This window comes from Phaseolus vulgaris, chromosome 10 (genome assembly GCF_051622355.1).
Source record: "Phaseolus vulgaris cultivar YP4 chromosome 10, ASM5162235v1, whole genome shotgun sequence".
NCBI classification, from domain to species: domain Eukaryota; kingdom Viridiplantae; phylum Streptophyta; class Magnoliopsida; order Fabales; family Fabaceae; genus Phaseolus; species Phaseolus vulgaris.
In genome coordinates, this window is record NC_143507.1 from 15,125,322 (window position 1) to 15,139,885 (window position 14,564).

Here is a 14,564-nt window from a genome sequence, read left to right on the forward strand (position 1 = left end):
AACAGGATGTTATATGCTGAAGGAGCGTTTACGATGAGGTACTTGATTTTCTCCGTCCTCGAACCAGCCTCATCTGTAAACGTGGTTCTCAGCTCAATATATCCCCTGACCTCCACCTGGTCACCAGCGAACCCATATAGGCACCCTCCATAGGGCCTTAGCTGGTTAAGGGGTAACTCCAGCTGCGTGAAAGTCGGCCAGAACATCACGTCTGCCGAACTTCCCTGGTCCACCAGAACTCGGTGGACCTTCCTTCCCGCCGTAACCAACGAAATGACTATGGGATCGTTGTCATGGGGCACAACGTCCCGAAGATCCTGCTTGGTGAACGTAATGTCCACTTCCGGCGAGTGATCTTCAAACATATCCACTGTCATCACCGACCGCGCGTACTTCTTCCTCTGCGACGCGGTGCATCCACCACCTGAGAAGCCTCCTGCGATGGTGTGGATTTCCCCGTGGATAGGCATTTCGTGTTACTGGGCTTCTCCACCTGCTGGCTGGGAACTCGACGCTCCCCCCGTCCTCCTATCCAGCAGCAGATAGTCATTTAGGAACCCGCTCTTAACCAGATCATCGAGCTGATACCCTAAGGACAAACACGAGTCCAAAGTGTGGCCAAAGCCCTGGTGAAACTCACACCAGGCGTTTGACTTTGGTCCCAGCACCTTGTCGCCCACCTTCTCAGGCGCTTTCAACCTGGCAGATATGTTGGGAATGGCGATCAGGTCCGCTAATCCCATAACAAACTTGTGCTTAGGCGGGCGATTGTATTCCCGGCGTGCTGGTTGCTGGCGCCCCTGGCTCCTCCCCTTGTTCCTCCTATCGTAAGGATGGCGAGTCCTCTGGTCCTTCCTGGCCGCCGCCGCTGTTTCCAGCACCCTTTGCGGCTGGATTCTGGTCTGGGCGCGTGGCCTAGCGGGAGCCACGCTCCCTCTCTTCTCAGCGACCTCACTTTCGTCGGCGATGTGAGCCACCGCAAGTCGCCTAACTTCAGCAAACGTTGCAGGGTGAGCCCTGATCAAGGCCTCGCAGAATGGTCCCGGCAGCACGCCCTTCTTGAATGCATAGACCAGCATTTCTTCATCTTTGGCCGGCGATCTGACCATCTGCGCTCCAAAGCGATTCAGGTAGTCTCTGAGAGACTCTCCCTGGTACTGCCTTATATCAAACAAATCATAAGACACCCTGGGCGGTGCCTTGTTCACGATGTATTGCTCGACGAAAACCTTCGAAAACTGCTGGAAACTGGTTATGTGACCGTTAGGTAGGCTCACAAACCACTCCAACGCCATTCCCCGGAGCATGCTTACAAACATCTTGCAATACACGGCGTCTGACCCTCCCGACAGCATCATCTGCGTATGGAACGTGGTCAGATGGGCCTCTGGATCCTCCACGCCGGTAAAGACAGCCTTGACAGGGACCACGCTCGTAGGAATGGGCGTGTCAGTAATCGCCTGAACAAAAGGCATAGGGAAAACGCGAGGTGGCGATGACGGCGCCACCTCTTCAGCAGAAGAACGCCCTTGCTGCTCCTGAAGAGCTTGACGCAGCTCCTCAGTCACCTTGCTGAGCTCCTCATTCCTAGCGCGAGAGGCGACCAGGTCCTCATGCATTCTCGCCTGCTCTATGCGTGAGGCTTCCACAGTTGCCTGCAACGAACGCATCATCTCTGCCATCTGCGCCATGGTCATGGCAGCGGCGCCTTCGGCAGCGACGGGCGCAACTGGACTTGAGCGATTGCTTCTCATTTTTCTCATGAAACTCAGCGAATCACAGAATGCAGCGAACAACACTTACTTTAGCTACGATTGAGTCAGCGATCAATCGGAAAAACTGTGCGAAACTCCGGGAGAAGACTCAAGAACACCGTAAACCTTCAAAGAAACTTGTAACTTCACCAGCAACCACTGCTCTTCCCGCGGACAACCGAACGGACGAAAGAACTCAACTCCTCCGAACAATTCGCGCGAAAATAGCAGGAAAACCTCACTTCACCGATCGAAAACCCAAGCGAACGGTGTAAAACGCGAATTCACCGAACAAATTTCAAGCAAACAGCGAACGATGGTTGCACCAGCACACAACCACGCAGAAAACTTCGAAAACCTCCAAGAACTCACGCTGTGGATGGGAGCAAGTTTTACACGGCCCCACGGTGGGCGCCTGATGATCCTGCCTGTTGACCAGAACGCTGGAAACTGCCTCGTCAAAGGATCGACGTGTGCACCGCTTCAAACCTCCGTTCCTCTACGAGATCCACCTCAAGAACCTGCAAAAGAAACAGAGCGGCGCCGCTGCGGCCGATCGCACTCCAACGCCCAAATCAGTGACCGAATCACCAAATACTAAGAGAACAAGAACCGTGCAAATCCTCTCTCACAGTCAGCTCTATAACTCGCAAGCGTAAAGAGTATAATCTGAACGTGCGTACCTTAGAAAGTTCGTTGAGAACTCTTATATACCTGGTTACTTTCTCTCTCCTGGCAGTTACAGACTTGGACACGTGGCTCGTATCCAACTGTACACGTGCCATCATCTGGAGCCTCCTTGACATGGGCGCTGCTTCTACTCTTGTTTTACTAAGTTACCCATGCGTGGTACTACCCAGTACATAGGCAACTTGGGAGTGCGATCTCTACTGGAACTGGCGAGTTAGGGTGCCCTCATACACCTTCCCTGTGGTCTCGCCGGCCGCCTTCATAATCTGCTTCTCCTTCATCTTCGGCGATGTGCTTTCTCTGGCGATCTCCAATCGCTTGGTCGTCTGAGTTTACATCTGGCGACTTCATCTTTAACCCGGTGATCGCCTATTCTGGTATGCTGGAGATCGGAACACGCCAACTTAATAACTGGCGACTTCACGAGCCCCCCGACTTCCTTCCCTTCTGCCAACCTGGCGCCTTGCCAACACGCCTATACTGTAGCGGGATGCCACGTCATCACTCCCGACTACCAGGGCGGTACAGGATTGGTAAAAAATTAGTCATCTTCATTAAAATATTTTGTAGAAAAAAATTTGATAATATAGGAAAAATAGATGCAATGTAAAACTTTAATTATTTTTAATCAAATCTTCTAACAACCCTCCTACTTGAATTTATATTTTTATCTCAATTGAATGAATTGAAACAAGAATCAAATTTTAGTTTTTCCCTACTAGAAATAATTATTTTTATAATTAATAAAATTTTAATTTTTGAAAAAAAATATTTTTCTTATGTGGACTGCCCCGTAGGTCCACGAATTATCTTTTATGTGGGGCGGGTCAATGAGATGAGCCCGCGCTCAACGCAGAACGGATTAACCCAACCTGCATTTTGCAAAACAGACCAACCCGCATTATCATCCCTAATTTATTTTTTACAAATGAAATCAATCTAGAAAATTTTATATTAAATGACAATTCAATAACATAATACTATATTCAGTTTAATTACACTCTATTTATATTAGATGGTAATTTGATAAAAAATAATAATATCATCTTAATTATTTAAACTACATTGATTTTAAGTTTAAATTAATTTCTTTTATAAATTTTCTCCAAATTTTTAGCTTTATATATATACTATTGTTCCTGCCGGTTGACTCAATTGTTCTCGTACGTCTACGACGATCACGCGTCCAATTATCTCGGTCTTCGTTCGATCAAACACCTGAAAACACAAAGACAAAGGGCGCGCTAGTAGTCGTTTGCACTCCGACGCTCAAGTCAATCTTAGGGCTAGGAAACACTGAAACTTAGCTGAAAAGCTCTCTCTATTTAAACTGTGTGTATTCGCGTAAGTGTTGCGTAAAAACTTGCGTATCTTATTAGGTTTGATACTACCCTTTATATACTCTAGGGTTTCCACTGTTTCCGCTAACCGCAATTAGGGTTACTGAAGGTATGCCTTAGCGCCGCTATCACCCATTTTTAGGGCAATCTAGCGCATAAGGCTCCCTTACTGGAGTGCAACCTCTGACGGCATGACCACCTGGGTACCAACTTGTGCACCTAATCTCTGGGGCCATCCATCCTGGGAGTGCCCTAACTGTCCACGTGCCATGCATGCAGTCTATCCCTGGAACGTAACCCTCTTGGGCTTTATCTCTTATAGTGGCTTTTTACTTGTGTTACGCCTGAACGCGTCATCCACACCACACGTATAGGCGTGTGGCCCCTTGTCATCTAGGCTTCTCCCTCACTGATAACTGGTGTGTTGTCTGGGATCCACCTCTCGTGGCCCAGCTCCGCTGTTTGACTCGCCGAGGTCCGAGGACACGTCAGCACATCCTGATGACCGAGGCCTGATCACTCCTCTACCCTCTGGGCGTAAGGCACTCTGTGCGTACTGCTTGTGGGATCTAGCTTATGTGACCGAGGCCTGATCACTCTTTGACGCCCTGGGTGTGCTGTCTGCAAGGCGTTAGCCCATGCTGCTCATGGGACCCAGCTTACATGACCCCACGTCTACTAGCAGTCAACAATGCCCGAGGACTGATCGGTACAACTATTATGATAAATAAATTTAAATCTCAATTTTTAATTCATTTATTTGATTACATAAAAATAATTCTTTACCATATTAATCTATATAATAGAGCTACTACTCTCTGTCGAGACTAGATAGGTTTTGAATTTGACTTATTAATTGGTGAGGGAAACAAAATGCTTCCATCAATAATTCTCAATTGTTTTTTTTTTTTTACAAAAACTTGTGAAATTTACATACGAATTCTTTTAGAACAGGGTAATATGACCCATTCTTATTTTTTATTGAAAATTTGTGAAACTAAATGGCACCAGAAAATTAAAACATAGTTGATGACGTAATATCGTACCCATTTTCAAAGAAAAAATCTTTTTCAACATTTTGGATAAGTTTGTATGAAAAGATTGCTATTTAAGGAAGAAAATAATCTACAAAAAATGTTTAGTACAATATTTTAAAAACAAAAGTTTCTCATCTTTATTATAATAATATACTAAAATATATTGATTTTTTTATTTATTTTAATCTATACATTTTATATTTATATTTTATCTTTAATAATATTTTTAAATTATAGTATTTATAATAATATAATTAACTTTTTTTGTATACAATTTATATTTTATATTCTTGCCGGTTGACCAGAACGTGCTTCGTGTGTAGCTGAGACTTGCGTATCAAGGGTACCTTCGTATTGGTTCCAGAACTTCACCCTACACTGCCATGAGTACCTGAAACAGAGAGAACAAAGGGCGCCCTCGCGGCCGTTTGCACTCCGATGATCAAGTCAGTAAGCAGAAAACACTAAGCACCTCCGTATCGGAACACCGTGACTGCAATGTTCTGAAGGCGCGTAACTGAATTGTTACTAACTTTTCTCTCTCTCCAATCACTCGTGCATACAGTGTGCGCGCTAGCAAAATGATTAGAGTGTGTAAAACGTACCTCACTAAGCTTTCAGAAAAGCTTATATACCTTGGGTTTCAGTGCTTACTGCCACGTGGCCTTTCTGACTTAAGCGCAACTCCACGTGGAAGGCCTTACAACGTTGTAACCCAACTTAGGGAAATCCCAACGTGTAAGTCTTTCTTCTTCGAAGTGCATCTAGCGCAAGGGGTGACTACCTAGGTGCCAACGCATGCGCCCCAGGCTCTAGTCACTCACCCTGGGAGTGTGTCAGCCTTCCTCTCGTACCATGCACATGGATTACCCCTGGGCGTGGCCCTCTCCCGGGTCGTATCTATCCCAGGGATTCTCCAGAGGTGGCGTGGGTACTTCACGAGTCAGGTTACTCCCTACTGGTACTGGGAATATGGCCTTGAAGCCACCTTTCTCTTCTCTTTATGACTATTATGAGGTACCGGGGCCTGCAGCCTCCTCGCCTGTACCGTGGCCTCTTATCGTGCTGCCCCCTCCACGGTCTTTCCTACCCGTGGGTATCGGGGGGTGGCACCATCGACGCCTAAACCTGGCGACGCCCAAAAGCGGTCAACTCTGACTCTCCTACTTGGAGCCCCCCTTGGTGGGTCCCGCCATATGTTTAACTTTGACTTTGGTCAACGCCCAGGGACGGGTTGGTACATTTTATTTTTCCTTAAATTATATTTTAAAATTGAAAAAGGGAAAAAAATCTATAATAATATTTAATATTTTTATTTTATTTTTAATTATATTTTAAATAAAAATGAAATCAATTATCGAAATACTGAAAAGAACTACGGTGTAAGTACTTATTTTTTTTTATATAACCATTATTATCAATATGTTTTTTAAATATATGTAAAAATCCTAATAAAAATATAGTTTAATTCTAATATATTGTTTTTATTATTAAAATGATTTGTATACCAACAACTGGTTCTAAAAAATCCAAATATAAAAGGATATTTATAAAAATGATAATTTTTAATTTTTTGATAATTAATGATTGAATATTGGCTTTCAATTTAATTTAAAATAATTATACAAAACATTTATCATTAGAACGTGAAAATGTATCATAGGATAGTTGAAAAAAAAATTGGTTATGTAATTTTTTGTTCTAATCTTTTCATTTTTTGTTGAGTCTCCATGAATTTATTTTTAACATTACATATGTAGATATATCATGTTAAAATTCACCTCGAAATGACATATGATGTAAATACATATCATGCTTTAGTAAAAGTAAAGACTATTAATTTTTCAAAAACTTTTAAAGATAAAGAATAATAATTTTAAAATATTTAAAATAAAAATGAATTAAAGTTAAAAATAATCACGGCTTTATACTCATATGAGAAAAACTACAATCCTTAATTAAAAAAATATATTAATTTATCTTAATAGAAAAGGTGAAGGAAAAGAAATAATTGAGTGAGGACAAAAATAGTCTAGAAAGATAGAATAGTAAAACTCGATTATATTTTATTTTATTTTTTGCGTGAAAGAAAAGTAAAAAAAGCGAAAGATAGACCTAAAGACAATGGGACAAAATTCTGAAACACATCAATTGATTGAAACGCTCAAAGCGCGAGTACCGCATCGTTAACGTAGTCGAGCGAGTAGGCTCACATTTCGAGGATGGTCGATTATGACGTGGACAGGATATTTCCACAGATTCCCCTTTCACACTGGATAGGCCACGAGCTCGCCACACGCCCGTACTTGTAACAAAGCTCAGCCCTTCACGTGTCTCTCCATCTCACGGTTCAAATTAATTTTAAATGTCCAACATACCCCTCTCTTGTACTACTTATATCACCCCTGCCCCTTTTTCTTGGCTTCACACACAACACAATCACCTTGCCGCCATTGCAATAATCTTCTCCATTTCTCTTCATTTTCCTCCCAAATGGCCCTTTCATGTTCCAAAGTTTTGGGCTTTTCTCTCTCAAATGTTGTGGGTTGTGATGATGTTAAGAAGAAACTAACCCTTTGTTCTTTTTCTTCTTTGAGTCTTTCTATTAAGAGTGGTGGAAGCAGGAACATGAGGGTGCGTGCTGCTGCTTCAGAAGCACCAGCAACATTCACTGGGGTGGTATTTGAACCCTTTCAAGAACTGAAGAAGGATTATCTTGCTGTCCCAATTGCACAAAATGTCTCCTTGGCTCGTCAAAACTTTTCAGATGAGGCTGAAGCTGCAATAAATGAACAGATCAAGTATGGTTCTTTTCATTCTTTAACATCTTATCACCTTTTTTTATGTTGTGGTGTGGCTTTTTAATTGGAATTTCTGAGAGTTAAAGATCCATTTTTTACACTTGAGAAGGGAAGTATTTGATGTATTTCTAGTGTTTTTTTTAATATTTAATTTTCACAAACTTTGATGAAGTCTTATTCGTGATTTACACAAACCACTTACAGCACATCACTTTATGTTCATATTTTTTTAGTTTTAATTATATATTTGTTTGTGTTTCATTGTTTCCTTTTTTTTACTTGAAAATGTTTTCTTATGAGCAGCTAAACTCCTGCATGTTTTTAGGGGAAAAGGAAAACGTGTCTTTTTGTTGTTGTAGTTTGTGCTAAATCTGGTTTTGATTCTATATTTTTAAGTTGATGAGTGTGGTTTCTTTACTAGATATTAAGTTTAGATTTAAGAAAAGAATACATTCATATATTTTCAATAATTGAAATACCACATTCATTAATTTAATATGTAGATATAAAAATCAGATTTAACAAAGTTTATATAAACTGGAAACACAATTATTTATCCTTTATTCATAATTGTTAGGGTTGATATCCTTTTCATGTATTTATTTATGGTTAATTGTTTTCTTATTAATTAATTGAAAGTCTTTATGCTAATAGTTTATTTTTTGTCTCTCAACTCTGGGTACAGTGTGGAATACAACGTTTCCTATGTGTATCATTCCTTGTTTGCATACTTCGACAGAGATAACATAGCTCTCAAGGGACTTGCCAAGTAGTTAACTCTAACCCGTGTCATTTCTGTATTATTATTTACTGTATTTCTCAAAAAAGGGTTTTTAATATAGTGTGCTTTTTTGTGGAGAACAGGTTCTTTAAGGAATCAAGTGAAGAAGAAAGAGAGCATGCTGAAAAGCTTATAAAGTATCAGGTTGGTCTGTTACTTTTGAACTGCTATTGCAAGTCTTGGACAAATAACACTAAAAGTTTGATTTTGACAAGGGATAAGGATTACATGTATACAATCAGCTATTTAGAAAAATAACTATAACAATAGTAATTACTTTTAAATTAGTTATTTCAATAATCAATTTTATCAGTTATGAAAATTTGATGTATGACTTGGTTATAGTTTCAGGATTTGAGTCTTCTTAATAAAGAAAGTTAAGGTTTGTTGGTAGTCAGTCCTTACCTTATGAACCAACAAGGTTTAACACATTTATGACATGTTTGTTCTTATGAAACTCTAGTTAAGATCAAAGCTTGTGTTTTGGTCAATTAAGTTAAACTGGTAAACAAACACGTTCGTAGGAGATAAGTTAGTAAGTATATGGGGTTTTAATTCAAGATCATGTGTGTTAAAGAAAAACTTTCAGAGAAGTAATATAAACTTCAGTTGGAAAAAATTGGGTTTGTTAATCTTTTTGGGGGGTTAATTCTTCCATATGTATACGAGAACGACTTTCTTAGAGAAGTGATAAACGCATCAGCAATCTTTATATGATTTTGAATAATATCTGCAGTGCAAGCAAAAATACAGAGCTAGACTTTGTAGTTTAGACTTAATAATGACAAGCATAACTCTTATTTGTTTAGAACCTTCGTGGTGGACGAGTGGTGCTGCATCCCATCACAAGTCCTCCATCAGAATTTGAGCATTCGGAAAAAGGGGATGCCTTGTATGGTGAGTTTTCTGTTCTTGTTACACAAACTTTTGTATTTAGTTTCTTGATCAATGTTTTCTATTTGCATCTTCGCACACTTGTGTTGTAAAGTTGTGCAACACATCTACATTTATAATGGTCTTATGTTCAAACCATTATGTATAGCACAATGCTAACTTGCTTTTTTGTTATCTTGGCTTGATTCAGCCATGGAGCTAGCTTTGTCTTTGGAGAAGTTGACAAATGAGAAACTCCTCTATGTTCACAGTGTAATGCCTCTTTGCATCTATCTTTGGAATGAATGTGTTTGTAACGAAATCATAGATTACCTATAGTTCATACTGCTAAAGGACCAATCAGTCTTCATTGTGTTTATTTGTATAATAATCTTCCGTGTTTTTCTCAAACAATATAGGTGGCAGATCGTAACAATGATGCTCAAATGGCAGACTTCATTGAGAGTGAGTTTCTGTATGAGCAGGTAAAACTTTGCAAGATAGTGCAGTTGTATTCATATAATGGTTGGATATCACTAAAATACAATACCCTGTGATTATTATATGTAATACTACAAACCATCTTGGGTTTGTAACATCTTATTTTTCTTTTGTGCAGGTTGAATCTATTAAAAAGATTGCAGAGTATGTGTCTCAGCTGAGATTAGTTGGAAAGGGTCACGGTATGCATATATTATCTTCAGCCTCTAGAGTAAATTTTTATTTATTTTTAGTTCACAAACAAACAAGCATGCAACTATTGTGCATTACTCTGATTACACTCTGCCTCCCTCTTAGTAGAATAAATGCTTTTGTGGTTGATGTTGCTGCTGCTTGCAGGTGTTTGGCACTTTGATCAGAGGCTTCTTCATGATGGAGATGGTGTATAATCTTGGAAGGCCTGTTTTCTGCATTTGATCCTTTGTGAAGTTTAGGTGGTGTTCTATGTTTGTAGGGTAGTGAAAAAGTCTTTCTGTTTCTTCTTCTAGGTGGTAACAATGTGGGATCTTTGTGTACCATATTTAGTTGTGGTAGTATTACTATTTTGTGCAACCTTGAATTTTGTAGAAATAATTTGTGCTAGTAAACTGTTTGATGCTTTGAAAATTGTGTTGTGAACAAAGGAAAACATTCTAGTTTGTTAGTTTGAATCTGTGATTTTTATATTTTAACTGTCTCGGTTTAGATTAGATATTTAGTTTGAACATTATATTTTGTTCGAAATAATTACAGTTTATTTAAACCTTTTTTTCTGTATATTAATTTTGATATCACAGTTTTGAAGGAATGTAAATAGGGATTTTATCTCTTAAGATGAAAATAATATTTTTTTATATTTTAAAATTAATAATTATAATGTATTAAATCAAGTAAGATGTGAAAAGTTGTCATTGTTTTTTCTCTGCATAATTTATAACTGCAGTAATATAATTTAACTATATTATGGCATATTTTGTGACCACTCGATCTTCTACGTATAAAATGATATATATGTAATTTTGAAATAAAACATCATACTACTTTTATTGTAAAAATATTTTTGAAACCACAGAATTAATTATTATTTTAAAATTAAAAAAATGAATGTGATTATCTTATTTATAAATATTTAATATATTACTTAATTGAATTATGTACTTAAAATTTATTTTATTATTTTAATATATTTTTAGTGCCAAATTAATTGTAATTCATAATAATTACAAAATGTAAAATATGTAAAAAAAAAGAGTTACAAATACTAAAATAATGTAATATACGAAGAACTTAAAATTTTTCGAATTATGTAAGGTTTGAAAAAGAAAACATTAATTTTTTTTATATTACATATAATTTTAATATATTATAACTATCAATTATAAATAGAAAATATATTTTGTTATTATTTTTCTAGATAAATTTGTTTACGATATTTTAAAAAATATTTTTGTAATATTCAATAATATAATATCAAAATTAATATATATATATATATATGTAATTATTAGTTCTCAAATAAAAACAGTACTTTTTTACAAGAATAAAAAATGCAATATAGTTATTGAGTGAAAAGTATAAAAATAATATTTTATTAAATAATAAAATATATTATCTAAATAAATTATTTGTAATAAACATAACTATCTTAATTTGAGTAATTTTCTATCACTTTAATTATATTAATTAGTATTTTTTATTGTTAACATCAAAATAACTATACTTAATGATGAGGACTAAAAAAATATTATGAAAAATATTAGGAACTTAATACTAACAAATACTTTTACACAAGAAAAGAAATAAAAACCAATATTTATGGACACTAAATACATATTTAAAATTTAATTCAATTCGAACTAATCTAAAATAATTAAGATAATAAAAAATTAAATTAATTAGAAATTTGACTATGAGATGGGAATTAACTTGAAAAAAATCGTCACTGAACCTTAAAATTAAATTCTGAACTCAAATTAAAAAGGATAGAAAAACAAGTTGATTGGATAAGTTTGGTTCTTTAAAATTAAAGTTCAAAATTATTAATATTAATATCTCTATATGAATTTAACATCATACATATATATAATATAAAATTATTTAAGTGTATCCGAAATCAATTCTAATACCTATATTTATATATAAAATAATTCATAATAGAACATCATAATATAAATACAAAAGAGAGTAAACTATCAAGATTATATAAGTTATATGTTGTTCATTATAATTAAAGTACATCAAATTATTTTATTCGATTCATTTCAAATTACATCAAATATTCTAGTAGGTTATTTTATTCAGTTCATTTCAAATTTCTTTTAGTTTGAAAGTCTCACCTCCGATGAATGCAGTATAACTTCTGAAAAACTTGTGTAAGCATATTCCACCAAAAATTAATAGATAACTTATTTTAAACATTTTTTTATATACTTCGTAACCTCGAGTTCCAGAAGTCAAGGTTATTGTACAAATGATCAAATATACAAGCGATGTAAATATCTCTCTCGGAATTTTAAGATCTTTAATTTACATGATTTAGATAATTGTTGAAGAAAAATATCTCCTTTTATTTATGTTCCTGCCGGTTGACTCAAAACGCCTTCGTGCGTCTATGTCACACTCACGCTCTGAGTCCTTGCGTTCGCCTGTGCCTCTCCTATGATGAACACCTGAAACACAAAGACAATGGGCGCCCTAGCGGTCGTTTGCATTCTGACGCTCAAGTCAATACTAGGACTAGGAAACACCAAAAACTGTATATTCTTGCTCGTGTGTGTGTAACGGCGCAAGAGGATTCTCCCTTGGCCAAGTTTGTTAACTTACTATTTATAGACTGAAAACTAGGGTTTCCTGTTTACCTAAAATGGGCCTTTATGATGGGCGGGCCCAACACTGTTGTTACCTTACTCTTAGGATAACCTAGTGCATGGGGTCCCTAACTAGAGTGCAACCTCTAACGGGATGACCACCTGGATGCCTCGTCGTGCACTTGATCTCTGGGGTCACCCGCCTCTGAGAGTGCCCTAGCTGTTCACGTGCCATGCATGCAGCTCACCCCTGATCGCGGCCCTTGTTGGCCATATCCTTCCAGTGGCTTTTATACTTTGTGTCACGCCTGAATACGTCGTCCACTCTATATGCATGAGCACTCGTGATCTAGGCTTCTCCCTTACTGATAACTGGTGTGTGATCTGTTAGAATATATGACTTTAAACTAGAGGGGGGGTGAATTGTTTAAAGAGAGTTTTTGCAATCTATTGAGCCTTGAATGAAAATACTTCACAAATACCTTGATTAAGAAATCAGTTTTTCAAAACACAAAGCCATAAGCACAGCACTGGGAAAACAATCGGTTGTTTCGCAGAAACAATCGGTTGTTTATACCAATAAACAAATATCAAAACTGAATTCTAAAGAGTTAGGGATAGAGAAAATGTACACAGATGTTTATACTGGTTCACTCCAAACCCATAGCTACATCCAGTCTTCTCAGAAACCCTGAGGAAATCCACTAAGCAATCACAACCTGATCACTTACACCACAACCAAGAAAGTGATCTTGAACACCTCAAGACACACACTCTTCTTGGCCAACACACCAACACTAAGATTGTTGATCTTGATCCCCTCAAGAACACACAGCCAATCTCAGCAAACACAGAAACGAAAACTTGTTTCACAGAGTACAAGGATTACACTTGTTACAGAAGATAATCTGAAATCAATACAAGCAGAATCCTATTCCACAAACTTTGATCAATCACAAACTTTCAGCAATCTCAGCTCTTTGAAAAACTCAAAAACTCTTAGCAAAAAACTTGTCAAAGATTAATTCTCAAATCTGTTTTTATGAATATATTCAAAATGTAGTTTGTTATCAAATCTTAACAAACTCTTAAATTGCATTAAAAGATTGGTCAAAGCATTTAATGAATGGAGCGTAAGCATTTAAATCATTTAAAGCTCAGTCAAAGATAAAACAGTTTTTCTGTTATGGTCCCAAAACAAACAATCGGTTGTTTCCTCGAATCAATCGGTTGTTTTGGTTCTAACAGTTCAACCATTTGAAAAACAGTTTTCAATCTTTTCTTAAAACATCTAAGTATAAACAATCGGTTGTTTCGACAAAACAATCGGTTGTTTTAACTTAGTTTGAAAACATTTTACTTTCACAAAGATTGTGAATGCCTATGCTTTAGATTCGATCAAAGGGTGGATTACAATACTCAAACTACCCCAGAACTATACTAAACCAGCACAGCAACAACAAGCACAGCCAAGGCTTCAACATCCTTCAAAGTGTTTGGATTCTTCAAAGCTTGAAAATCACTTGGTTCAACATGATCTGGGATCCGGTTCTCGTGGCCCATCTCTACTATTTGGACTTCCGATGTCCGACCAATCCACACTGCTAAGTGGCAAGTCGGTGCATCCTGATGAGCGATGTCTGACCACTCTCGGCTCCTTTGGCGCACGTGTTTTGCGAGGTACTGGCCCACGCTGTTCGTAGGACCCGCTTACGTGGCACCAACATTACCGGTGGTTAGTCAACACCCGGGGACTGGTCGGTACAATTTATAGATTTATGTTTTAATATTATAAATCATTAAGATTTTTTCTTAACAAAAATAAATTGTTCTTGTCGGTTGACCTGGTCGCCAATTGACTTTAATGACAAGCAGTGACTCCTCCTATTTCTGGTGGATTCTGTACTTCCCTTTGAATGCGGCTCTGTTGAAATAGAGGAGACTCTACCTGTTGATTGCACTCCGATGATCAAGTCAGTACAGGGCTTAAAAGAAGTAAGT

The 14,564-nt window shown here is 37.4% G+C and overlaps 1 protein-coding gene across 1 annotated transcript; it reads left to right on the plus strand.

The window, feature by feature from the left end:
* The first annotated feature begins 7,238 nt into the window (after nucleotides 1–7,238).
* LOC137818284 (ferritin-3, chloroplastic) lies at nucleotides 7,239–10,427 on the plus strand. Its single transcript, XM_068621605.1, has 8 exons — nucleotides 7,239–7,622; nucleotides 8,308–8,391; nucleotides 8,487–8,547; nucleotides 9,213–9,300; nucleotides 9,488–9,549; nucleotides 9,696–9,761; nucleotides 9,896–9,959; nucleotides 10,117–10,427. Exons 1-8 carry the CDS (start codon nucleotides 7,315–7,317, stop codon nucleotides 10,164–10,166), a joined length of 783 nt encoding a protein of 260 aa, XP_068477706.1. The 5' UTR covers nucleotides 7,239–7,314; the 3' UTR covers nucleotides 10,167–10,427.
* The last annotated feature ends 4,137 nt before the right edge of the window (nucleotides 10,428–14,564 follow it).